General features: G+C 39.8%; 1 protein-coding gene across 4 annotated transcripts; it reads left to right on the top strand.

Moving 5' to 3' along the window:
* The first annotated feature begins 32 nt into the window (after window positions 1–32).
* RNF20 (ring finger protein 20) lies at window positions 33–23,653 on the top strand. Of its 4 annotated transcripts, none has more exons than XM_058672289.1 (21): window positions 33–145; window positions 365–521; window positions 1,116–1,270; window positions 5,509–5,676; window positions 5,788–5,935; window positions 6,087–6,269; window positions 7,127–7,245; window positions 9,707–9,853; window positions 10,009–10,086; window positions 10,266–10,385; window positions 13,143–13,322; window positions 14,513–14,648; window positions 14,943–15,064; window positions 15,178–15,548; window positions 16,878–16,995; window positions 17,702–17,851; window positions 19,873–20,085; window positions 21,003–21,128; window positions 21,270–21,410; window positions 22,253–22,354; window positions 22,578–23,653. In XM_058672289.1, exons 3-21 carry the CDS (start codon window positions 1,142–1,144, stop codon window positions 22,752–22,754), a joined length of 2,928 nt encoding a protein of 975 aa, XP_058528272.1. In that variant the 5' UTR covers window positions 33–145; window positions 365–521; window positions 1,116–1,141; the 3' UTR covers window positions 22,755–23,653. The 4 variants fall into 4 exon arrangements, with proteins under 4 accessions (XP_058528272.1, XP_058528270.1, XP_058528271.1 ...); XM_058672287.1 differs by having other exon boundaries at window positions 365–559; XM_058672288.1 differs by having other exon boundaries at window positions 90–210; window positions 365–559.
* The last annotated feature ends 1,491 nt before the right edge of the window (window positions 23,654–25,144 follow it).

Raw genomic sequence — 25,144 nt, 5'->3', positions numbered from 1 at the left:
GCGCCTCTGCTCGCGTCACTTCCGCCCTCCTGCGCCTCACAGTCTACTGGGCAGGTTTGAAGCGACTTCCTCTTTTCTTTCCCTTTTTCCTCTCCCCGGCCCCGCCTCCCGGAAGCTTTAGTGCCGTCTGCGCCCGGGTTCAGAGGTGAGGGCTGGGAATGCTGCGCGGGCCGGTGGTGCTGCCGGGCGGGGCGAGGTGCAGGCAGCCAGGTTAGATCACAGCTTAGGGAAGCGTGGGGGCCGTGCAGGCTCCTGGGGTTGTGCCCCCTCTCAGCCTTGGGGTCCCCTCCCCGGTGCCTGCGGTTCGCTGCGCGTAAGCTGGGGGGTTGCTAGCTGTTGCTCTCCTCCTGTCCACTCTGTGCAGGCCAGGTTCGAGTGTGGTTGCTGCCGCCGGGACCCGTCTCCTGGAGCCTGAATCGGTAGCGGAGGAGTCTCGGGGATGGCAGGTTGGCCTCCTCCAGGGGCCGCGGCGCGTTAACATCCATTCCGCCTCCCTGGAGCCCGGGGCCTCTGCCAGTCAGGTAGGGCCGACGGAGAGAGGTTCGCCCGCCCCGTCCAGGTGAGGAAAAGGACGCCCTGGGCCGGGTCACTGTTTCCTCAGCCGGGATTTGCCGCCAGGCCTGAATGCCCCCAGGGCTGCATGTGTGGAAGTGGGGAGAAACTTCAGGCATTAAAGGGAGAGCTGATTGTCCCGAGTGTTTTCTTTATATATCTGGCCTTTTGTGTTATATCATGTATTCCATATAGAAGCAATAGAAATTGTGTAGTTTTGGGACACAGTCTCAGAGATGATCATTTGCCCCCAGGATAATGATATAGTGGACATCTTTCGTTCTCTTTTCAACTCTATGGTTCTTCCACAGAGTTAACTTTAGTCTTAATTGTGTCGTGCTTTTATGATTTCTGCACCTTGGAGAGTTCCTGAAATTTCTATCTGGCATCTTCTTCTTTTGCCTGTTGTCTTGTTTCACATTAGCATCTTATTTGGAAATAAACAATCTGTAAATTTAGCCCTGACCCTTCACAATTTAGGAGAATGGTGTTGATTTATGGCCTGTCTTTATTCTTGCCATTGTTGCATATTTTTCCTCAGCTCCTGCTTTTATCTCATCTAGGCAAACCACTATCAGCTTTTGCCAAAATGTCAGGAATTGGAAACAAAAGAGCAGCTGGGGAACCTGGCACGTCCATGCCTCCGGAGAAGAAGACAGCTGTGGAAGATTCGGGGACCACAGTGGAAACAATTAAACTAGGAGGTGTCTCTTCAACGGTAGGAGAAAACCTAGGACTCCACTATGGAAGCGTGCTTTTTCTTTTGTAGTTACAGCCAAGAACTAAACACTTGGAAGCATCCTGGAGTAACGGGAAGCACTTTGAAGAGGGAAATAAGTTCAGCCAGAAGTAGATGAAATGATGTGGTCATTTATGGAGGAGGGGTATAGGGACATTTGTTTTCAGGTTAGGCTATGTTCTAGAAGAGGCTGCAGCATTGCCTAGTGGTGTGTAGCCATGGGAGGGTTTTTCGTTCAGTGTGTATTCTCAGAGGCGGTGCAACAGGATTACTGAGAAAGTGGTGAGGAGTGTGAGATCACATTGCCTAGCATTGACGCTTGGCTGTGTCACTTCCTAGCTGTGTGGTTTTGTAGTATCCTTCCTGTGCTTCTGTTTCCTGTTCTAGAAGATGTAATTATAGTGCCTTTTAGATTGTTAGATAAAGTGATCGTCTATTAAGAGTTAACGTATTGTCTTTAACACAGTAACAGCTCAGTGAATGTGAACTGTTAGTAGTAATTATTGAGCTAGATAACAAAATAGTGAATAACATTGACATTATGCTTGTTCATATGGAACTGGCGGTTGCATTAGCATATTCTATACTATAAAGCTCATGTTACGTATCCGTTAGACATCGGCAACTTAGTGATTTTGAGCTAGATGTGTATTTTGGAACTTGGTCATAAGGATGTGATGGTATCAAACGTAATTTGAATTTTAACTGAGATCCTGAGAGATTCAGTTTATTTTCAGGGTCAGCGAAAGTAAAGATATCTGTTACAAATTGTTGATGAAGTGTCATTTCTGAGGCTGCCTGGGATTCTGGGTATTCCGTATTGCTGCCAGGAGGTGATTTCTTAGAACTGTTTCACATCCTTCCCTCCAAAGGCCTTCACTGCAGAGATGAACATGTCTTTGTTCTGCTCTTTACACTGTACTTTACAATGAGGACATTCCCTGGCTTTCAGATTGTAGGGTAGCACTGAGAAGGTAATAGACTTTTACAATAGACTAAGATATGTGCTGTTCATAAGGATAAACATGCTCTAAGGAAAACAAGGAGTGTACGTCCCAGAAAGCAGTGAGGAGCCATCGAAGTAGCTTAGGTAAGGACATAATATGTTGGGTCTCTTGCTTAGAGAATAACCTGTAGAAGAACAGGATTTATAAACAGGAGTGCAGTTAGGAGAATTGTACTCTTTTCCCCACGACTTCACCTCTTCAAAGGTAGGAATCTGAGGGCTGGATCTACGGCTCCAGTTGGCATTTCTGATTCCTGCTTCAGCTGATTAAAGATTGCTCTTGAAGACGGTATGTCCTCCTTTGCATTTTGAGTTTGTGGTAGTGAATCAGTTTGAAATTGTGGGGCAGAAAAGCTAACTGACTCCAAAAAAGTGTGCTTGGAATTGGAATCCTAAGCAGTATGATTGGAGCTGTCCATTCTAGCTGTGCTGAAATCTGGAGGATGGACAGGACAAGGCATAGAAGTGTTTGCTGTAGGAGGCCTGTACCGTAATCTTGCTGAGGGATAGTAGTGCCTTGGGCCACAGAGGACATCATGCTACCAATATTTGCTGATGGATTAGATAAAATATGTAGAAGATAGAAGAGAAGGTTCCTTCATGGTTTTGGAAATAATTGGGGTTCCATGTAACTAGGGAAGAGTATGAGAGGAGTGGTTTTGGGAGTTGTGGAGGGTGACTCATATGGTTTGGTTTGGTTTTGGACATAACCAGCTTGAAATAGCTATTAGACCTGTGAGTGGAGAGGTGGTTGGTGTGATAATCTGGACTCTGGAGAGAGATCTGTGCTAAAGCTGTACATTTGAGAATCATCAGTTTGTAGGCCGTTCAAGAAGGTCTGAGGACAGAGCCCTGAGGCACCGTAACATTTTTATGTCAGGAAAATAAAAAAGATGGAAAAAAAAAAGGCAAATAAAGCAGAAAGAGAATGAGACTGAGTGAGTAGGCTCCCCAAAGCATGTTGTAGAAAGTATTTCTAGGAATTGATCAGATGCTGCTTATGGATTGAGTGATGATGTAACTGTAGAGAGTTCATTGGAGATGCTACAAGCCTTGTGTTTGTGGAGTGGTGGGGATGGGAACTAGATTGCAAAGATTTAAGAAAATAGGAGAGGACAGGAAATAGGCAAAAGAGAGCAGAGACATTATTTTATTAGTAGAAAGGAGAACAAAGTTCAGTTGTTCAGAGTTTATTTATGTCTGTCTGTTGACTGAAATGATTTAGTGGATAGGATAAAAATGATATGTTTTAGTTACTGAAATTTTGTCCTTGAGGGGTGACATGGGATATAATGTAATAGGATACATGTAATAGTGTAGGGATTAGGTGGATGGAAGATCCATCTCTCTCTGTTCCTCTCCCTGTCTTTCTATGTAACAGTGCCTTTCAATTAATAAAATAATAAATCTTAAACAAATTTATTTCTTTTTTACATGAAGTAGTAGTGTAGGGCAGAATGGCAAGTCAGGTGCCAATTAGGAGAAATGTGGGGAAAGTGGCCTGGGAATTTATACAGGAGTTAACAAAGGATAGCTGAGGGTAAATACTGATTGCTTCCTTGAGTTCCATTGCTGGGTGACTTCAGGGAGACAGGCGGAATAATGGCTGGTGAGTTAGGAATGGAAGACAAGGAGGACACATTTTTGCCTCCAGAGCCATCATAATAGAAGCCAGCAGGAAAATGTAAATATTTTCATGCAGGTTTCAGCTAGAGCAACAAAAGGCTGAGGATATAGTTTATTAATGCTGTGAATAAATTGATACAGTGGGAGAATTATTGGCTGCGTATCATAAATGTTTTAGCCAAAATGTCAGATAAAATAAAAATAAAACAATTAATTGATGCTTTAGTGATTAATTCTTAACTTTAAAATGTTTCATTGTTATCTAGGTAAAAAGCATTTTCACATGATTTTTGTTTGCCTGCAGTATTCCATCCCCTGACTCCTTCCCAACCTTTCTTGCAGAAGGCATTAGAGTAAGAGTTGAAAATGTTGAGAAAGGACACAATTGCCAATAGAATGAGGTATTTGCAGGAGTGAAAGAGAATGGAGTCCTGGCACAAGTTGGTGGTTTTGAGAGTGTGAGCATAGGTTGGTGAATTCTGTGAATGAGTTGGGGAATTGAGGCTCTTCCTGTCTGATGGCAGAGCCATCAGTTTGGTGTTATGAGAGGGTACTGGGCTTGGCTTTGCTATTGCTCTAGTACAGAGTGAGAGGTAGCTGACTTGTTAAAGAGACATTTCTGGAAAAATTAAGGTACGTTTAAGTTAGGAATTAATTTTTTAAAGATAGCAGTCTCTGTTAATGATGTTATTTAGAAGCTCAACATACTGTGTATAGGATGAAATAGATATGTAAATTAATTCAGATTGGGGATTTTCACTGTAGGGTAGTAAAGGATTAACAGCAGCGAATTGAGGCTGGCAGGCTTGTATTTGAAGGAATGTGCTGTAGAATATAATCAGGATATGGGAAGTAATGGAGACAGTAGGAGGCTAAAAGGAAGAAAGAGTTACAAATTCTGGAGGTCTGAAGGAGATGAAAAGGCTAGTAGTGTATTGGGATACTGGGATGAGATAACCTGGAAAATTATTCTATTTTATTTTATCTATTTTTTTTTTTTCTTTTCCAGTCAGTGAGAAGTTGGAATTTGAGATTTCAGGTGTGACTTATTTCTGGGAAATGAAAAAAAAAGTCTAAAATGTGGCTTTGGGGATTCATGGCGTCATTGGAGTTAAAGCATTAAAGAGTATTGACAGCCTGGATGCTAGAGCATTAGATGGTTTGCTCACAAAAATATTGAAAGCGCCAGACATTTGGGCAGTGTTTGGGTTACGGAAGGACCCAGATTCCAAAATCTTGAGTGACTAAAGGACAGTTGCTAGGAGATCCATGACAGTGTCATCTGCTGAGTGCTGGAGTCCCAGGCAGCATCACCCTGTGGAGGTGTCTGTCACCAGGACAATGAGATGGCTAAGATTTTGGTTCTAGTGTATTTACGTGCTATTTTTTCTCTTCCTGTTTTCATGCTTTCTTTCTTTATTATCTGCCCTGTTTGTATTTATCTAATTATCTATTGTAAAAATTTTTTAAATGAAAAGCATTATTCATATGAAATACTTGATTAACCAGTCTGACCTGGTCTGGCCCAACAGTCCATTTGACTAGTTTCTTCACGAAGAGTAATAATACTATTTCTCTGTGGCAGGAGGAGTTAGACATTCGAACATTGCAAACCAAAAATCGCAAGCTGGCGGAAATGCTGGATCAAAGGCAGGCCATTGAAGATGAACTGCGTGAGCACATTGAAAAGCTGGAACGGCGGCAGGCCACTGATGATGCCTCACTCCTGATTGTCAACCGCTACTGGAGTCAGGTAGCTACTTTGCTGAAATTTGTATTTGCTTATTTTAGTTCTCCTTAGTACTCTTTTCGTTTTCAAAGTTGTGTTCTTTGATCTCTTAATAGTTGTTCCTGTCCTTTTCAGTTTGATGAAAACATCCGTATCATCCTTAAACGCTACGATCTGGAGCAGGGTTTGGGAGACCTGCTCACAGAGAGGAAAGCCCTTGTTGTGCCTGAGCCAGAACCAGACTCTGATAGCAACCAGGAACGTAAAGATGACAGAGACAGAGGTACGTGTTTGGGTTGGATTCTGTTACTGCATGTTGTCTGGTTATTTGAAGAAGAGTGTTGTGTTGAGACTGTTCCTTCTCAGTAAAGAAAGCTATTGGTACTTCCAGTTTTGTAATTTAGGGGGCTTTTTTTTCCCCCCTGTGTTCTTAGGGGAAGGGCAAGAGCCAGCTTTCTCTTTCCTTGCTACTTTGGCCAGCAGTTCCAGTGAAGAGATGGAATCCCAGCTGCAGGAGCGAGTGGAGTCTTCCCGCCGAGCTGTGTCCCAGATTGTGACTGTCTATGATAAGCTGCAAGAAAAAGTGGAGCTCTTGTCTCGAAAGCTAAACAGTGGAGGTGAGGCAAGAAGCACTGTGTTTGCTACTTTGTAGTTTGAAAAATTATATATTACTTTCAGTTAAGTTCCTTGGAATCCTGATCTTCAGTATTATCCATAATGTTGGGTTGTTATTAGTTAATCAAAGGAATTTGTGATAGACTTGGAAAGTAGAATTGGATTGCCCCCGAGTCTGTCATGTTAGCCATCTCTGTCTTCAGTTCTTAAGTGCAGTTTTTGAGGAGATTGGGCCTCACATAAATGAAGCTGTAGAAACCCATGTCTTTCTCCTTGGTGTTTAAGAGTAAGATTTATTTGTTTATTCGAAATGGAGAGTGACAAGGAGAAGAGAGAGACATAGGGAGACAGCACTTCGATCTGCTTTTCCATTTGCTGAATGGCTGCAATATCTAGAGTTGGACCAGGCCAAGGCTTGGAACTAGGAACTATCATGCTCTTACACTTGGGTAGTAGGGGCCCAAGTACTTGGGTCAACTGCTGCTACCTTCAGGCACATGGACAGGAAACTGGATTGGAAGTAGAGTGTCTAGGCCATGAACCTTCACTCTTACATGGAATGACAGTGTTGAAAGTAGCAGCTTAGTGCACTGTGTCATGGTGCTGGTCCCCCTCAAGGCATTTTGACATTCTTGAAAGGGATGATTGTTAGGTAACTGAAACTGCAAGTTAATGCATTTCCTTAAGCCACTGATCCCTGGGTGTTGTATAGGTCACTTGAGGTAATAAAAACCAGCCTTCCTTTTGAAGTTCTGAGGAAAAAATGTAGTGACGTAGCATGTTAATGCTTTGGTGGGATACAGAGTTTTAAACTTTGGCACTATAGATGCTAAACTAAAGTGCAGTTCTTCTTTCTCAGATCATCTGATAGTGGAGGAAGCAGTGCAAGAGCTTAATTCCTTCCTTGGACAAGAGAATATGAGACTGCAGGAATTGACAGATCTCCTTCAGGAGAAGCATCACACCATGTCTCAGGAGGTACTTGACCAGAGGAGACTTCCTGTTGCCCTGTGGCAGACACTGACTTAGAATTCTGACCATTTCTTAGGCTCCCTTACCCTACAGTGCCTGTGTTTATAGTCTGAAGTGCGAGGGCAGGCTAAAACAACTTGCTCTGAGGAAAGGTTAGGGAAGAACATAACTGAATATTTCTCCTGGAAGAAATGCCAACATACTGGATCATTCCAAATATATATTCCCTGTACAGTTAGTAATTCAGTAGTGTATAGAGTAGTAGTCATAACTATATTGGTGTTATGCTAGTGACTTGAGAAATAGGAGTTTATAGTCAACATTTGGCCATCAGGAATGTCATGAACAAATGCCAACAATTTGCATTTTTGTATTCAAACAAAATGATTGAGATAAAGTAATGAAGACAAGACTTTTTGATAATCCGGATTATCATTTAGTTCAAAGAATACTCTGTAGCAACTGGACCTATTTTATTGTAGTCACTGAATTTTTATGTTGATTAGTAATTTAATTGTTCCATTTCTTTAGTGTCTAAGTACTTTGTGTTATGTCTAGTGTTAAAGTAACTCATTTTGCTAAAGCAACTTCAAACAGGTTGCTGAGTAGTCTAAGGTCACATAGCTGGAAAGCATTATAGCCGTGTTTGAGTATGGGTCAGTTTAGCTTCAAAGTCCATCTTTTTTTTAGTACCCTACCTCCTAAACTGTAGTGTTAAGATCTGTGCTTGCCTGGTTGTGGGAAATCATCTAAAGATTTTATTAGTAAGCATGAATTCTCATGGCCCTTCAAAAACAAGGAAGTATAGCAGCACTTAAGAGTCAATCCATCGGTTGTTTTGTAAGTTTTTAACTAGCTGCTACTGAGATGGAAAGAACCCTGTCTTTCTGTCCTCTTCCCACATCTCAATTGGTATTACCAAGCTGGAACATACTATTTGGCTCACCTGGATTAATGTCCAAGATGGTTCCCCAGGTTGGCTGTTGATGCTGGGATTTCATCTTACCTGGCCACTGAGATGCCTGTAGTGTGACAGTCTCAGGATAGCCGGGTGTTGACGTGGTAGCTGACGTGTCCCAGTGAGTATCTCAAGAATACCAGGCAGGACATGTGTAGCCCTTCTCAGAGAAGATCAGTTTTGTGGTGTTTTTTTACTGGGCTGAAAAAGTTGGTCTTTTTGTTGAGAGGACTCTCAGTGAATTTTGGGGCCATGTTTTAAGAGCAACACAAAAGGTATATATAAATATAAACATGTAATAGGCATTTTCTTTTTCTTTCTTTTCTAAGAGATTTCTTTATTTGAGAGTCAGAGTTAGGGACAGGCACAGAGATCGTCCATTGCTGGTATACTCCCCAGATAGCCACAATGGCCAGCACTACGCCAGGCTGAAGCAAGGAGCCAGGAGTGCCATCCGGGTATCCACCTAGGTGGCAGAGTGGTAAACATTTGGGCCATCTTCCATTGATTTTTTTTTTTTTCAGGCCATTAGCAGGGAGCCAGATTGGAAGTGGAGCAGCTGAGACACAAACGAGCGTCCATATGGGATGCTGGCATTGCAGACAGTGGTGCTACCTACTATGATACAGTGCAAGCCCTGACAGTTTTGTAGTTAAAATACTGAATAACATTAGCAGATTTATAGCTCCTGAAATTAAAGAACTAGCAAAGATTATTATATGTTTTAAAATTTTTACTTGGCAAAAGAGGGATCTTCTGTCCATGATTAGATTGCTCCCCTGTCAGCAGGACTGAACCAGACTGAAGCCAAGAGCTTGGAACTCAGTGATCAGGCGGGTCTTCCACGTGCGTGGGCCCTAAGGACCTGAACATTACTTGATGCCTCCTGGGATGTCTATTCGCGGGATGCTAATGGAGAGAGGATCTGGGAGTTGAACCGGGCACTCTGATAAAAAGTAGTATGGACTTCCCAGCCGACAGCTTAGCTGCTACGCTAGATGACTTTCTTTTGTATCTTTATACCATTCAGTTTTATATTTCTTCAAGGTAAAGCGGGGAGTAGAAGCTTTCACCTTAGTCTGTGTGCTTTGCAATTTGTGGGAGTGTGGGGGGAACGCTGGGTGTAAAGGATAGTTGCCATCCTTGTGCTGGAGCTTTGAAAATTTTTGATAAAATCTTGGATTTTTTAAAAGTTGTTAAAAATACATTTTTTGTTTTTAAGTTTGTGGTTTCTCTAGGGAAAAGGTCCTTTGCAGAAATACAAAAGTTGTTCATTCCTAACTGGTTTTTTCCTTGTGTTAGAGTTCTTAACAGATTTCTTCATTTTTCACAATTGTCAGTGACTCAAAACTTTTAGAATCTGATTGGTTTTCATACTTATGCATTGAAAAATCCTTTCTGTGATTTTATGTTTGTGTATAAGCAAGAGTAAATGTAGTAACATTTAGAGCCTAAATGAGATGTGAGGTATTCCTTTTCTAACTTGTTATGTTTACTTTTGGCTTCTAGTTCTCTAAGTTGCAGAGTAAGGTGGAGACAGCTGAGTCACGCGTGTCTGTGTTGGAGTCCATGATTGATGACCTGCAGTGGGATATTGATAAAATTCGAAAGAGAGAACAGCGACTCAACCGACATTTGGCAGAAGTCCTGGAGAGGGTCAGTGGTATTATCACTTAGATATTAGAATCATTTTAAGAGACTTCCCAGAAAAATCAGCCTGGGGTAAAAACACAGGTATATTGAAAGTACCTTAGTTATCAGGCTGGAATCTTAAGCTCTCTGGCTAAAGAATCTTTTTTCTTCCCTTTTAGGTGAATTCAAAAGGTTATAAGGTATATGGAGCAGGGAGTAGTCTCTATGGTGGCACAATCACTATCAATGCCCGAAAGGTAAACTCAAGGACCATCCAGCCTTTTTTTTGGTTTGACCCAGTGTCACAGCTTGTTCCCAGGTACTTAGGATTGTGTGCACAGTGGCAGCATGGGATGTTGCTGGAAGAGTAGAGCAGTGAACATGGGAAGCTTAGAAATGAAAAAGACTAATTATTGCTATTTTTCTGCATCTCTAGTTTGAGGAAATGAATGCAGAGCTTGAGGAAAACAAAGAGTTGGCTCAGAACCGTCACTGTGAACTGGAGAAACTTCGGCAAGACTTTGAGGAAGTCACTACACAAAATGAAAAGCTGAAGGTAGGAGACATAGCTCTTCAAGGAAGTAAAGTTAGACTTTTGCTGGTTAACTCCTGTGTATTCATACTTACGAAGCTGAGTAATTTATGGGGAAAAGAAAAGCACAGGAAAATTCTAGGTCAAATTCAACATCCTTTTATGTTAGAAACTCTCAACAGATTAAATATAGAGGAAATTTACCTCAATATATTAAAAGAAATATATGACAAACCCGTCATATTCAATGGTAAGACACTGAATGCTTTGCTTCTAAGATTGGGAGCAAGGCAAGGATGGCCGTTCTCACTCCTGTTCAGTGTAGTCCTAGAATTTCCGATTAGATCAGTGGCAAGAATAACAAACAGAAAGCCTCCATGTTGAAAAGGAAGCAATAAAATTGTCTCTTTGTAGATGACTTGGCATTATATAGACAACCCTAAAGACTGCATCAAAAGACTGTTAGACCTATAAACAAATTCGGTGAAGCTACAGGTTATAAAATCAACATATAAAACCAGGTGCGTTTTTTAAATGCACTTTCAGCAAACTGTATGAAATGAAAAGTAAGAAAATGGTCTTGTCCTACAGTGACACCCCCACAAAATCTCAGGAATAAATTTAATCAAGAAAGTGAGAGCTCATTACACTGAATATGTGAAGAAAGTATTGTATAGATACATAGTGGAATACTTTTCAGTCTTGAAAAAAAAGAAAGAGAAAGAGGGACTGGCATTGTGGTGCCATGTTTAGTTGCAGCCTGGGATACTGGCATCCCCTTTGAGTGCTGTTTTGAGTCCTGGCTCTCCATTTCAAATCCATCTCCCTGTTAATGTACCTGGGAAAGCAGCAGAAGATGGCCTGAGTTGTTGAGCACCTGCCACCCAGGTGAGATAGCTGGATGGAGTTCCCAGGCCTCTGGTGTCAGCCTGGCCCAGCCTTGGCTTTGTGTGGCCATTTGGAGACTGAGTAGATGCATGCTCACACTCTCTTCTCCCTCTTTTTCACTCTGCCTTGCAAATATATAAAGCAAGCTTTAACAGATTTTAAAAAGAAAAAATAAATCTTATCATTTGTGATAACCTGGATAATTGTGGAGGGCTTTGTGCAAAGTGAAACTAATCAGACAAACATTGTGTGATCCTGTGTATGTGTAAGATCTAGGAAAGTTCAACTGTCAGGTGAGAATATAGTGGTAATTAACCAGAAACTGGGAAAGAGGACAGAGGGAAGATGCTGGTCAAAGAGTACAAAATTCTGTGGGATGAATAAATCCTGGGGAGGTGAAGCGCAACTTGATGACTACAGTTAATATTACAAAACTGGGTGCTTGTAGCATAATGAGAGAATAGATGTCCAGTGTTCTCAACACACAGCAAAAAGTAACTGAGATGTTGGGTAAGTTAGTTACCATTTCACAGTGTGCACATATGTCAAATAGTGCTTATTATACAGTTTTTATTGATTGTACCTTAATAAAGCAGAAGGAAAAAAGTAAATTTTGTTGATACATTTTCTAATTTATATTTACTTAAACCTTGCCATGTTCAGAAAAGGACTTAAATACACTAAGGTGTTTATAGTTGTTGAGAAAAGGATAAAGTTAAAGTAGGACGAAAATCCAAAGTAGGTTTAATGAATGGGGCTTATGTATAGGTGTAGGAAAGCATCAGGTATATAGTGTTGGGGATAAGGCCTTCACACATGAGTACTTGCCACTTGTGTACCCCAAATGTGGCGTTGTGATTTCTTGCTGCCAGACAGAGAGAGAAGCCTGAGCAGCAATGCTGTTAATTTTCAAGCTTTGTCATGAGGTTTCTCTGCTCCAGGCACTGGGGGAAGAAGGGAGATTCTGAAAATTTTCCTCACCTTTCTTCACCGTAGCTACCTGTTATAACTTAATTTGTTTTTGGGTAAAGACATGATGTTTGAACTGAAAAACTAGTTTAAAAATAAAAATGTTTGAGTGATTAAAGTGAACACTTGGGGGATGAGTAATCTGGTAATATGTCAAAAATATTTTCTCTGACTAAATGAAGAGGATAAGTTAACTATGATTATAAGCATCCTGGGGCCAGCAGCATGGCATTGCCAATGACACCACTGCCGATGTCGCCTGTATCCCATGTGTGCGCTGGTTCAAGGCACAGAGGATCTACTTTCCATCCAGTTCCCTGCAGATATGCCTGGGAGAGAAGCATCTGTGCCCTCGTAGGAAATCTGGGTGACCCTTCTGTTCCCTGGCTTCAGCCTGGCCTAGCCCTGGCTATTTGGCTATTTGTAGAGTGAATCAGTAGATACGAGATCTTTGTCTCTGTGTGTGCAAATCGCTGCCTTTCACAAAGGTAGACATATGTGTGCGTATATAATATATATATGATATATAAAATATATATCATATATAATAATTATTTTTAAATAAACAACTTGACAAATGTCATAAGTCTTTTCTGGAAGCTTGCTCATTGTATATATCTTATTTGATACAATGTAAAACACATAGGAGGGTAGTTGAGAAAGTTTATGGAAAGCATTATTAAAAATAAATATTTTTTGGTATGAAAAGTTGAGATCCAATGTGTGGTTTTTCCATAATGCACATTTTTCATGAATTGTGAAAAATTGTATTGAACCTACAAGGAAAATTTGTGGGAAGATGAAGATTTTGAAATAACTACACATTGATTTCAAGTTTAAAAAAACTTTACTGGGATTTTGTTTTTGGTCTAGCATCAGGAACACAGTTAGGTTCTGCTTCTGGATTTTTTTCTCCATTCTTAGGTGGAATTGCGAAGTGCAGTGGAAGAAGTAGTTAAGGAAACTCCAGAGTATCGCTGCATGCAGTCCCAGTTCTCTGTCTTGTATAATGAGAGCCTGCAGTTGAAAGCACACTTGGATGAGGCCCGGACCCTGCTTCACGGCACCAGGGGAACCCACCAGCGCCAGGTTGAACTCATTGAGGTAACGGTCTTTGTCCTCTTTTATATAAGCTTCCAGTGTCATAAATTTTATAATTTTACATATATTCTCATTCATTCATCAACTATCTATAGAATGGCTGTCAATTTTTTTTAGATTGTGGACACCCAAAAATGAGACAGAAGAATTACAGCCTTTAGGAATCTTAAAATAGTGGGAGAATACTATCTGTTAGAATATAGTGTGATAGAAAACAACTCTATAAGATGCTGTGATCAAGGAGTTTGAACAACTGATTTGACTGGAATCTTCTGATTCTTCTTGAGAAGGTGAAAGATTGACCTTAAATATAGGGCCTGGCATGATGGCTCAGTGACGAAATCCTCTCTGTGCATGCTCTGGGATCCCGTATGATCTATGTCCCAGCTGCTCCATTACACAGCTGCCTGGTTGTGGCCTAGAAAACGATACAGGATGGTCCAAGGCCTTGGGACCACACACCCACATGGGAGACCCAGAAGAAGCTCCAGCATCCTGGCTTGGGACCGGCTCAGCTTCAGCTGTTGTGGCCACTTGGGGAGTGAACTAGCGAGTAGAAGATTTTTCTTTTTGTGTTTCCTTCTCTGTAAATCTGTCTTTCCAATAAAAATAAATAATTCTTAAAAAAAAAGTCCTAAATATAAGTATAAATTTCCTGGTAGTTAAAAGTATTAGGCATTCTGAGTAGTGAGGACAAGACATACACAAATATGAGCCAGTGTGACAAACAGGCAGTGTGGTGTGGCTGGAGCTCAGTATATGAAGGCAAAGAACCAGCAGAAAATGTATCACTGCTTGCATTGCCATTGCAGCGTGTAATGCCTATGGAGAACTTTTTAAAAGCAGAAACTTATTCGTATATTCACTTCTGTATTTTCCATAGTAATGCTTATGTTGGCTAATTGAATACTACTTTGCATACATATATACTGTTTCATGGTTTAGTTATCCAATTGCACTGTTCTTAGAATTATGGGCCTTTATGTTTCTTAGCATGCTGCTAGTTTCCAAATAAGTACTCTGTGGTTATCTGGTGCTCATTAAGTATTAATACAACTTGAAATTTTCAGAGTAATCCGTTCTTTTCTTGGCATTTTTCTTCTGCAAATTATATTTAGGACATAGAACAATAAAATACAATATTTGTACATTTTGGTAAGAATTATTTATTGATCTCTTTCTTGTGTATATAGCGAGATGAACTCAGTCTTCACAAAAAGCTAAGGACTGAAGTGATCCAGTTAGAAGATACACTGGCCCAGGTCCGCAAGGAGTATGAAATGCTAAGGATAGAGTTTGAACAGACTCTTGCTGCTAATGAACAAGCAGGTATAATTATTCTCACTCCGCTCTCTGTGTGTTGTACATGACTTCCCTGAAAGACACAAATCCTTCCCAATCCCCAGGATTGGTTAAGACCACCTGAAACTCTGAAAATCCTAAAGTACCTTACATTTTCTACTCACTTGGATTCACAGTCTGGTTGTTTAATTTTAACCCAAGTGGACCAGTTTTTCGTCTCTTGAGAAGGCTTCCTTTGTTAGTAGTTCTCCTTGTTTCTCAGAGGTTCCTGACTTGTTCTGCTACACAGTGCCTCCTAACATTGCTGTTGCTGTGTTTAAGGCCCTATTAACCGGGAGATGCGCCATCTCATCAGTAGCCTCCAGAATCACAATCACCAGCTCAAGGGGGAGGTGCTGAGGTATAAGCGGAAGTTGAGGGAAGCCCAGTCGGACCTGAACAAGGTAACCAGGAAGAGTACAAAAAGCTAGTTACTTTTATGGCTCCAAGCAGTTTTTTGAGAGAGGTAAGCGTTGTGGTTCCCATCAGTGACGTGCGTCTGTCTGTGTCCTCACAGACACGTCTCCGCAGTGGCAGTGCCCTCCTGCAGTCTCAGTCCAGTACCGAGGACTCTAAGGATGAACCTGCAGAGCTCAAACAAGAATCCGAGGACTCAGCCACCCAGTCCTCGGCATCGAAAGCTTCTCAGGAGGATGCCACGGAAATGAAGTCCAAACGGGATGAGGAGGAGCGGGAACGAGAAAGGAGAGAAAGAGAGAGGGAACGAGAAAGAGAACGGGAGAAGGAAAAGGAGAGAGAACGAGAAAAGCAAAAGCTGAAAGAGTCAGAAAAAGAGAGAGACTCTGCTAAAGATAAAGACAAAGGGAAGCACGATGATGCGAGAAAAAAAGAAGCAGAAATTATTAAGCAGTTAAAGATTGAACTCAAGTAAGCTATTTTTAGAGTAACTTTCTGACTGAAAAGTGAGGTTAAGACATCCTGGGTGAAATGTTTGGTTGATAGCATGGCTTGTGGGATCGTTGTTACTATTTAGATGTAAGCAAGTGTTCAGTTAATGTGTTCTCCACTCTTGATCAAGTGTGCAAACAAAATGGCCTATGTGGTATTGTGTAGTCAGTCAACCCCATGATTATAGTCTTCTTCTTCATAAACACAAATTACTAGAAGGATTGGCGTGATTGAACCAGTATTCCTAGAATTATTTAAAAAAAAATTACTAGTCATTATTGATTTTGAAGAAATTGCTGACATTAATTGTGGCTTAATTGTGCAAAAAAGTATGTATCACTGTCTTAAGCAAGTCTAATCTGCTTGCTGATGGTTACAGGATTTCTTGGGAGGTTAATTTCTTTAGCCGTTGAAATAGTAAGATGCAGTGAAACATGTTTTTTATAACCGCATATGTTGTGCCTTCTCTCTGGTAAAGCTGATAATTTCTTGTTCCCGGTTATTCATGGTTAACCCTGTTGGTTTTTGGATTTGGTATTTAGATTTACTCAAAATGCTTAAATCCCTGTGATATGAAACTAGTTAAAAATCTCAGTGAAATTCAAGGATAGTTAAAATCCCTTCATATGAAAGTAGTTAATAGAGTTAATAATTTGTTAAGAGACTTTAGTTTTCAGCTGATGGTTAATCATTCGAACAACAAAGTTAAGCCTGGAAGTGTATTTCATATCTTCAGATGTGTCTGCTTTTTTCCTCCTGTTTCCATGTGTGGTATTAAAATCATTACTCCCTTTCACTTGTGGGATTTTTTTTTTTTCTTTTTTGCTTCTGAAGGCTGTAGTCCCTTATCTTTAAATGTAGCATTTAACTGAGAATCATTTTTTAACCTCTCAAAGAAAATCTTAAGTGGATTTTAATATTCTCACGGTGTGTAAAGTACATCAAAATTACCAAAAATAGGAATAGGTATTTCAAACTTTGGTGTAAATGCATTCCTGGACTCCCTCCGAGCCCAACTGGATATTAGTTTGTAATAGTGGGGTCATGTAAATTAGCCTTTGTAATAACTGCCACTAAAGTCTATATTTTGTAACTCTATGTTAGGAGACTTGGACCGAAGGGGACAAGGATTCATTTATGCTACTTACTTTTCTATGCTGTTTAAGTATATCCAGAAGGCTGTTAATAGTCTGTGTAGTATTTTGTCTTGTAGGTGTGATACAAAGTAAAATTAGAACTTTGTAAGAACTCTGCTCAATTCAGAATTCCTTTCCTCTGATGCCCCTTCTGCTACCATGCCTGTCATAGGAAGGCACAAGAGAGCCAGAAGGAGATGAAACTGCTGCTAGACATGTACCGCTCTGCCCCGAAGGAACAGAGAGACAAAGTGCAGCTAATGGCAGCTGAGAAGAAGTCGAAGGCAGAGGTAATCTCATCTCCCATTACCTGTCATTGTGGTTAAAATCTCATTTGTGGACATTTCGTCACAGTTCTCAAGTTGTTCCCTTTGAAAAGTTAGTGTTAACCTTGGCAACATATTCTGCTCTCAGAGATTATCTGAAGTAAAGATTTAAGGTTCTCCATGATGTAGTAAGATGTATCAGAATATCAAGAATAGGAATAGGCTCCCATTTTACATCAGATATATTAAGGAAACAATACGGAACTAATTGTCTTACCCATCTTCCTGTAGCACTTGAACCTTTTAACCCTAATTATGTCAAGATTGTCAAAAAAATAAATAAAAAAATATGCTATTTGAGGGGAGTTAAAAAAAAAGAATAGGAATAGGCTTTTCAGACATTTTTCTTGCCCTCTTATATAAATCAGAAAAGTATTTGTTTTCAGATTACTTTTGAGAAGCATGTCTTACAGTTTTATGCAAATTTGGAACCTAGAAAAAAAGTGGAAAGTCAGTATTTTAAAGTTGAACATTGCTCCTAGAAACGTGGAATGTTGAAGAGAGTGATAATAAAGCAGTATTGTAGTGTAATGAATTACACATCGTTTTTATTGTCCTGTCAGTCTGTAAAGATTCTGTTGTAGGCTCTCCATCTGTGCACAGTATTGATTGATTTTTTTTAGGAATGAGTTATAACTTATTTTTTGTCTGCATAATTTCTCTTCTACAGTTGGAAGATCTGAGGCAAAGACTGAAGGATCTAGAGGATAAAGAGAAGAAAGAAAACAAGAAAATGGCTGACGAGGATGCCCTGCGGAAGATCCGGGCAGTGGAGGAGCAGATCGAATACCTGCAGAAGAAGTTGGCGATGGCCAAGCAGGTGGGTACACTTTCTTTATTGAATTGCTAGCAGGTAAGTTACTGCTATTGACGTTTGCTTTTTCATTTTAGTGTTTATGATACTAATACTGTTTCTTCTGTATATTTGTCCTTATATTGAATTCTTTCATTCTTTTGTTACTTGATGTACTTGTGGAATAGGAAATTTAGTTTTATTTTCAAATGGATAACAAGCATTTTATCGTTGAAAATTAGTGGAGACCGTGAATGTAAGATGAAAAACGGATATATAATTTTACATGCATTATAATGACAAATATATTAAACTAAGACAGCTGTACCTCAAGTTCTGAACTATACAGACTCTCCTCATAATCGACATATATTGATTCCTATTCAAATTAGATAATTTTTAGTAACATTCAGTAATGAAGATGCTAAAAATGATGAATGCCGAAACCATACATTTGTTGTCTGGAGAACCTTCACTGGTTGGTTTGTTTCTTGAGAGGCAGAATGAGAGTGAGAGACAGGAGAGGCTTTCCATCTAATGTTTTAGGCCACATCAACCTGGGCTGGGCCAGACTGAAGCCAGGAGCCAGGAGCTTCTTCCAGGTCTCCTGCATGCCTACAGGGGCACAAGAACTTGGGCCATCCTGCACTTTATTTTCCTAAGGCGTTAAGTCAGAAGTGCAGCAGCCAAAACTGGGGTCGTTGCTCATATGGGATGCCGGCACTACACGAGGCAGATTAACCTGTTACGCCACGCTGCCAGCCCCCACCCTCACTGTTTCTAAGAAATGACAAGATAAAAATCAGATGAATTAATTTTACTTGATATTAAGTGCTCAAAAAGAGGAATTTCACTGGATCTTATATGTATTTCTTTTGTAAAAGTGGACTTTTGACTTTTCTTAAATTTGGCGATTACCGCCTTTCTTTCTCTAAAATAACTATTGGGAAACTGTACTACTGCAGGTTCTGGAACAAGTGGAAAGACACACTATGTTCTGTATAGCATGACTTACTATCTTAAAACTATTAATTCTTGCTAAATTAATGTGTGTGACCCTGTTTTTTTTACTCTTTATCTTAGCTAGAACGCTGAGAAGTGTTGAGAGAGTACCTTTTTTTGTTACTAGTTTTGGATTTCCTTTTTGCTTTAGACAAACTGATTTTAAAGTATGTATGGGAGCGTAAATGTGCGACAAGGAAAACTGAAGCAGTCTAACAGTGAAGTCTCGATGGTAAAGTTTCACTGGGCAAAAATAGTCTGTACATGTTCAGTATAGATGCAAATTTTTTGCTCTTTTTATAAGAAGAATTATTGATTTGAAAGAAAAGAAAAAATGACAGAGATAAGAGGGAAAGAGGAAGGATGAGAAAGAAGCAGAATGAATATCTTTCGTTCACTGGTTTATTCCCCAGATGACCTCAACAGCCAGATTTGGGCTAGGTGGGGCCAGCAGCTCTGTCATGGTCTCCACATGGATGTAGGAACCCTGGTACTTGGACCATCCTCTGTTGCCTTCCCAGGAACATTAGCAGGAAGCTGGATTGGAAGCAGTGCAGCCAGACTCAAGCGACCATTCTGATACGAGTCGCCTGCATTTGCAGGTAGCAGCTTAAGCCGCTGTGCCACAGTGCCAGCCCCTTTTTAATTTTTGAACCATGGTTGGTTGAATCAGACCTAAAATAGATTGATACAGACCCTATGGAAACAAAAGACTAACTATTCTGGTTATAGAAGTATATGAGAAAATATGCTGTTTTATAACAGGAGTACTCTTAACCAAGTGCTGTGTTAGATTAATATATATGTGACTATTGTCTGCTTAAATAAATCAGTACAGACCACTAAATAAATACCAGATCAAAAACTGGTGGCAGTGACCATAGGTGATAGTCCTTCTGTATTCCTGGGTTAACCTTGCAACAAATCTAAGAAACTGAGTCTCTAATTTATGTCTAAATGGACAGTGGGAAAGTTTATAATTTCTGTGCCATTTTGTGGAGTTAGAAGATTTCTACTAAAATGAAAATGCCTCCTCCTTACTGCAGGAGGAAGAAGCGCTGCTCTCTGAGATGGATGTTACAGGCCAGGCCTTTGAGGACATGCAGGAGCAAAACATCCGTTTGATGCAGCAGTTGCGGGAGAAGGATGATGCAAACTTCAAGCTCATGTCGGAGCGCATCAAGTCCAATCAGATCCATAAGTTGCTCAAAGAAGAGAAGGAGGAACTGGCAGACCAAGTTTTGACTCTTAAGACTCAGGTAACTCGAATGAGTCTAGCTGTTTATTCTGTTAAAGTAGGATGCTTTTTATATGAAGAACAATTATTGTGGCTTTTTTGTGTGATGGGGAAAAACTAAATGTCCGTTGTTAGTGTGCTGGTAAGTATATTATATACCTACAAAGCAGTATGGTATAGCTGTTAAGATAAATTTGGATCTACTGTGGAAAAAAATGTCTAAAATGCATGTATATATATATATATATATATATATGCTGTGTATTTTTAAAATCTCTGGAAGATTATATGAGAAATTACAATAAGAATATTTGCTTGGTTATCTCTGGCAGTTAGGTGAGGGTTCTGGGTGAGGGTTTGGAAGCAGGTATGCAATTTTTCATTTCACCCTTTAGTACTATCTAATTCTATATTGTAAATTTGTAGAAAAAAATGATTTTAGACCCTTCAGTTATTCTGAAACAAATATACTTTTGTTTAAGCTATCACTTATGTATGTTCTGATATGAATGACCAGGTTTTCAGAATTGATATGTGTGGCAAAGATATATGTCTGTAATTGTAAGTTTGTGTGTTTTTGGTAATTTGGAAAATAGTCTGATTTCCCAAGCTGTTATTTAAATCTTGAGCAGACTTTTATACTAAGTAAGTGAAGCTTCTAATTATTGTAAGCCTGTTGGCGGTACAAAGGGTTTTCAAAAGTTCACAGAAAATGCATATTGTGGAAAAACTATTTCAAAATGATTTCATGTAAAAATCAACTTAGTTCAGTTTTCCACAAAAGCTTTGAAATACACATATTTTGAAGGATTCCTGGGTGAAATCAGAAAGAGTTTGAAATCACTGCTACCTTATGCATTGTGAGCCTGTGGATGAGCAGAGCTTCGTCAGTTTTGTTTTGTTCCTGTTTGTGCTGAAATCTGATTGTGCTCTCCAAAGGTTGATGCCCAGTTACAAGTGGTGAGGAAACTGGAGGAGAAGGAGCATCTTCTACAGAGCAACATTGGCACAGGGGAGAAGGAGCTGGGCCTTAGGACCCAAGCCTTAGAGATGAACAAACGTAAGGTAGGATTGATGATAAGCTCAGAGGAGCAAGTAAGAATAGCACTGATGGTACTTCAGGTTTCTGTGCGCCATAAACCCGGTTAACGTTTAGCCTCGTTGAAAGTAAAGGGTGGTTCCACAATGTTCATTTCTCCCATCTAGGCAATGGAGGCAGCCCAGCTTGCAGATGATCTCAAAGCACAGTTGGAGTTGGCTCAAAAGAAGCTACATGATTTTCAGGATGAGATTGTGGAAAACAGTGTCACCAAAGAGAAGGACATGTTCAATTTCAAACGAGCCCAGGTAATAGCAGTTATCTTTTCTTTACATTTTAGATGTCTTCTGAGGTCTAAAGTGATCCGTGTGATGGAGGAGTCATCAGTCTAATGTTTGTCACTTCCTACTGGATTCTATGAGAAGTGTGGTTTTTTTCACTGCTGTAATCCACAAGCCTGTTTGGGTGCCTACCACCTAATTGGTGTGAAGTAAATATTTATTAAGTGAGTACAAAATGAATTGTTAAGGAAGCGCAGCCTAGCAATTTTAGAGGATTTAAAAGTTCCTCTAGGAGACCAGTATTATGACACTAGCATACCAAGTTAGAATGTTAAAGACTGAGCTGCTGTGTTTCTGGTCCAGCTCTCTGTTGATGTACCTGGTAAAGCCACGGAAGGTGCTCAAGTACCCGGGCCATACCACGGTGTTGTAGCCATCTGGGGAGTTAACCAGCAGATGGAATACCTTTTTCTCTGTCACTCGGCCTATCAAATAAATACTCATTTTTCTATTTTTGTCATGTCATCTATTTTTCATACCTTTCTATCGCTATCCAAAAATACATCTATAATTTTGCTGTCTACCTTTAGCTTAAAGCTAGTTACCACAAAGTGAATTTACCTGTCTTATAAATCTTAGATTACATTTCCACAAGGTTGAATTGGCAACAGTGCGGTTCTGATTTGGGCATATGATTATGGTTGTCTATTATAAATGAAAAGAAAATATCTTGCCATTTGCAGTTCCCTACATTTCTAAATATAACTGGATATACAGACACACTGGAAAATTCAAATTAGAGCAATTATTTTTCTCTAAAATGACAGAATTGGGGATGTGTATCTAATGGGTATGCTGTCTTAACACAGGAGGACATCTCTAGGCTTCGAAGGAAACTTGAGACCACAAAGAAACCAGACAATGTACCCAAATGTGATGAGATTCTGATGGAGGAGATTAAGGATTACAAGGTTAGAAAAACTGCCCTGGTGATTTTGTGTTTTCCTGTCAGAGCCTAAAATTAGTCTACTCATACAGCAGAAGAAGAAGTGCTGAACTTTAAGTGAAGGTAGTCTCAGCCAGTTGTGCTTTTTGGTGAAAAAAGAAAGATAAGTTGTCTCAGTATTTTATGATTTTCCTGAGTTGTTTGTTTATATAAGAACCACCGGATTATCTGACATGTTTCCTTTTTAGGCACGTCTGACCTGTCCATGCTGCAACATGCGAAAAAAGGACGCTGTACTTACCAAGTGTTTTCATGTGTTTTGCTTTGAGTGTGTGAAGACACGCTACGATACCCGTCAGCGCAAATGTCCCAAATGTAATGCTGCTTTTGGTGCCAATGATTTCCATCGCATCTACATTGGTTGAACCAAGTTAAAGGAGGAAGAGGAGCTGACTAGACAGGCACTTATGTTCATTAACCACCAAACCTCTACCTCTTCTCTCCTTGACAGTTTGTCATCCACCTTTCCTCCACAGACTCTATGTCCAGACTCTCTTCCCCAGTAGCTAGATGACTTCATGGGATAGGACTGGTTGCCAGTTTAGAATTAGAAACAACTCTTACTTGTCTTCCCTACCAGCTTTGTTTGTCTCCTGCCTTTGGACTTTGAGCATTTTCTTCTTCAGGCCCACCAATCCTCCTGAAGAAGTTACGTCGCTGGTTGTTTTCTTCTTCTTCTTCTTTTTTTTTTTTTTCCTTTGGACATAGAAAGGGAACAAAGTGGAAGCAACACTATTTTGGGGAAATCATCTTTTAGAAGTCAGCTATCTATGGGCACAAACTTTTCTTGACTTGGGTAGTAAACTTTTTGTAAACTTGGATTAAAAGATAGTATAATTGTACTACTCTTTCTTGGGTGGTTTGAAGCCTTAATGAAATTATGTCCAGGATATTTCAGTCCATTTCCCATTTACTAGCAAAGTAACTTTTAAGGTCAGCTGGCTTTCTTGTTAAAGTTATTTAAGTTTTGAATTCAGCTACTTGAAATTTTTGAATTTCTTGCTGCCAGAATAATTTCAGGTGATATAACACCCTTTGTGCTCTGATGAAATCAAGATTGGGGAGGATGGGGGGAAAACTAAGGTAGTGAAGAGATTTTTCTGGGTGCTGTGGGAACTCGCGGAGAGAGACCTTGGTGAGCTATGAATTATTCTCACCCTCCTCTCCACAGGGGTTGTAGTAATCCCTGTTTTCCAGATCCTCTGTAATGTTTTGTGGGACTTTATACTGTACAAGCTTCAATTAAAGCAGAACTCAGTTTGTTTTTCGTGTCTGTGGTTTTTCTCTCATACATTTTTCTTTGTTATTCATTGATTTTACACTTCTCTATTGCAAGAATGAAGTCTCTTGAGCAGAAATAATCAGCTCAGATTAAGGGGCTAAACTAGAATATTTAGTTCTGTGATTCATTTAAGTACTTTTCTCCTAGTTTTATTGCATTTGGTCTCAGGAGAGATAATGCCTAAAATAATGGATTGCTGAATTGCTCGGTTTTCTCGAATACTTCACTGTCAGGGTTATTAACAGGTTGTGATTTGTGTTCTGTGAATCTGTTGTTTCCTGGCTCTCTTGAGAGTTCTTGAACTGGTAAGTGTTAGAATAGCTAGCAATCAGAGGTTCTATAATAGCCCAATATTAAGTATATCTCTCTGGGTCACCACTCATCCTAGACGTTGGTTAAAGGTAAATTCTTTGTTTTGTAGCCACTAGCAGGGCTAATTATATATTCACAAAGTCATCTGATCTGACTTACTTAGGAGGATTGTACAAGGTCTCTGGAAGCCATGGGTCCCTTTACCTCCTTTGGCCTAGGCAATGCATGAACACTCACGTTCACACACTGAAATTCAATACTGCTGGACATACAAGATTGCATTCAGTGAAAAGAATACTTACCCTTTGATGCCTGTTGTTCGAGGGAAGGCTTATGAATAACTTTTGGCTGGGGGACAAGTAGAAGTATTGGGCCACAGGTAGTTTGAATTTGAATATTATTTATTTGTGATAGTTGGCTAAGAAAACCAGCTGCCTGATACAAGAGACAATGGAGTATTTGGAGTATTTTGGAGGCAAATACTAATCTCATGGTGAGCTGATTTCGGGGAAGCTCTTGAGAAGAGCCTCTGATATCAAGTGGCTTGCAATTATGCAATATAATATGCCATTTCAATGTTATTTTTGGATAACAAACAAAAAGGCTGGTGGTTTTTTGGCAGTCAGCTTCTCATAAGAGATTACTGAGTGGGCTTCAGGAATATGTCCAAATCTCACATCATATTTCACTTGAATTACATGTGGGTTATTAATGATTCTTTTAAACTGCTTTAAGGCATTTTGAAACTTTGTGATACACAAAAAGTTAGGAATCACCCGTTCAAAGATTTAAAAGTCACAGGCATCAACAAAAAAAGCATTTTTTTTAGATATGGATTGTCTTACTTTTTTCTTTCGATACTTAACAAAGTCTTTGTGATTTTGACTGAAATTATATGTCCTGTAAGGCAAGAGTCTTAACCATGTCATTGGCTCTTATTTTGTGTTTGTTACTGGTATCTTTTTAGAAGATACTGAGCTATTTCTGCTAGCGATTGCATCCTTACGTGAATTTTCATTGGAATTTTTTGTTTTTTTCTTATTTTCCGTACAGATGTATCTCTCTTCTTTAAGAGCAAGAGTTCTGTGCATGTGATATAAGGGGCACACCACTAGAGAAGTTTCCTATTTTGCAGACAAAGAAATGATTGTCCATCTACTT

This window comes from Ochotona princeps, chromosome 14 (assembly GCF_030435755.1).
Source record: "Ochotona princeps isolate mOchPri1 chromosome 14, mOchPri1.hap1, whole genome shotgun sequence".
NCBI lineage: Eukaryota > Metazoa > Chordata > Mammalia > Lagomorpha > Ochotonidae > Ochotona > Ochotona princeps.
This window is presented reverse-complemented; position numbering and strand designations above follow the sequence as displayed.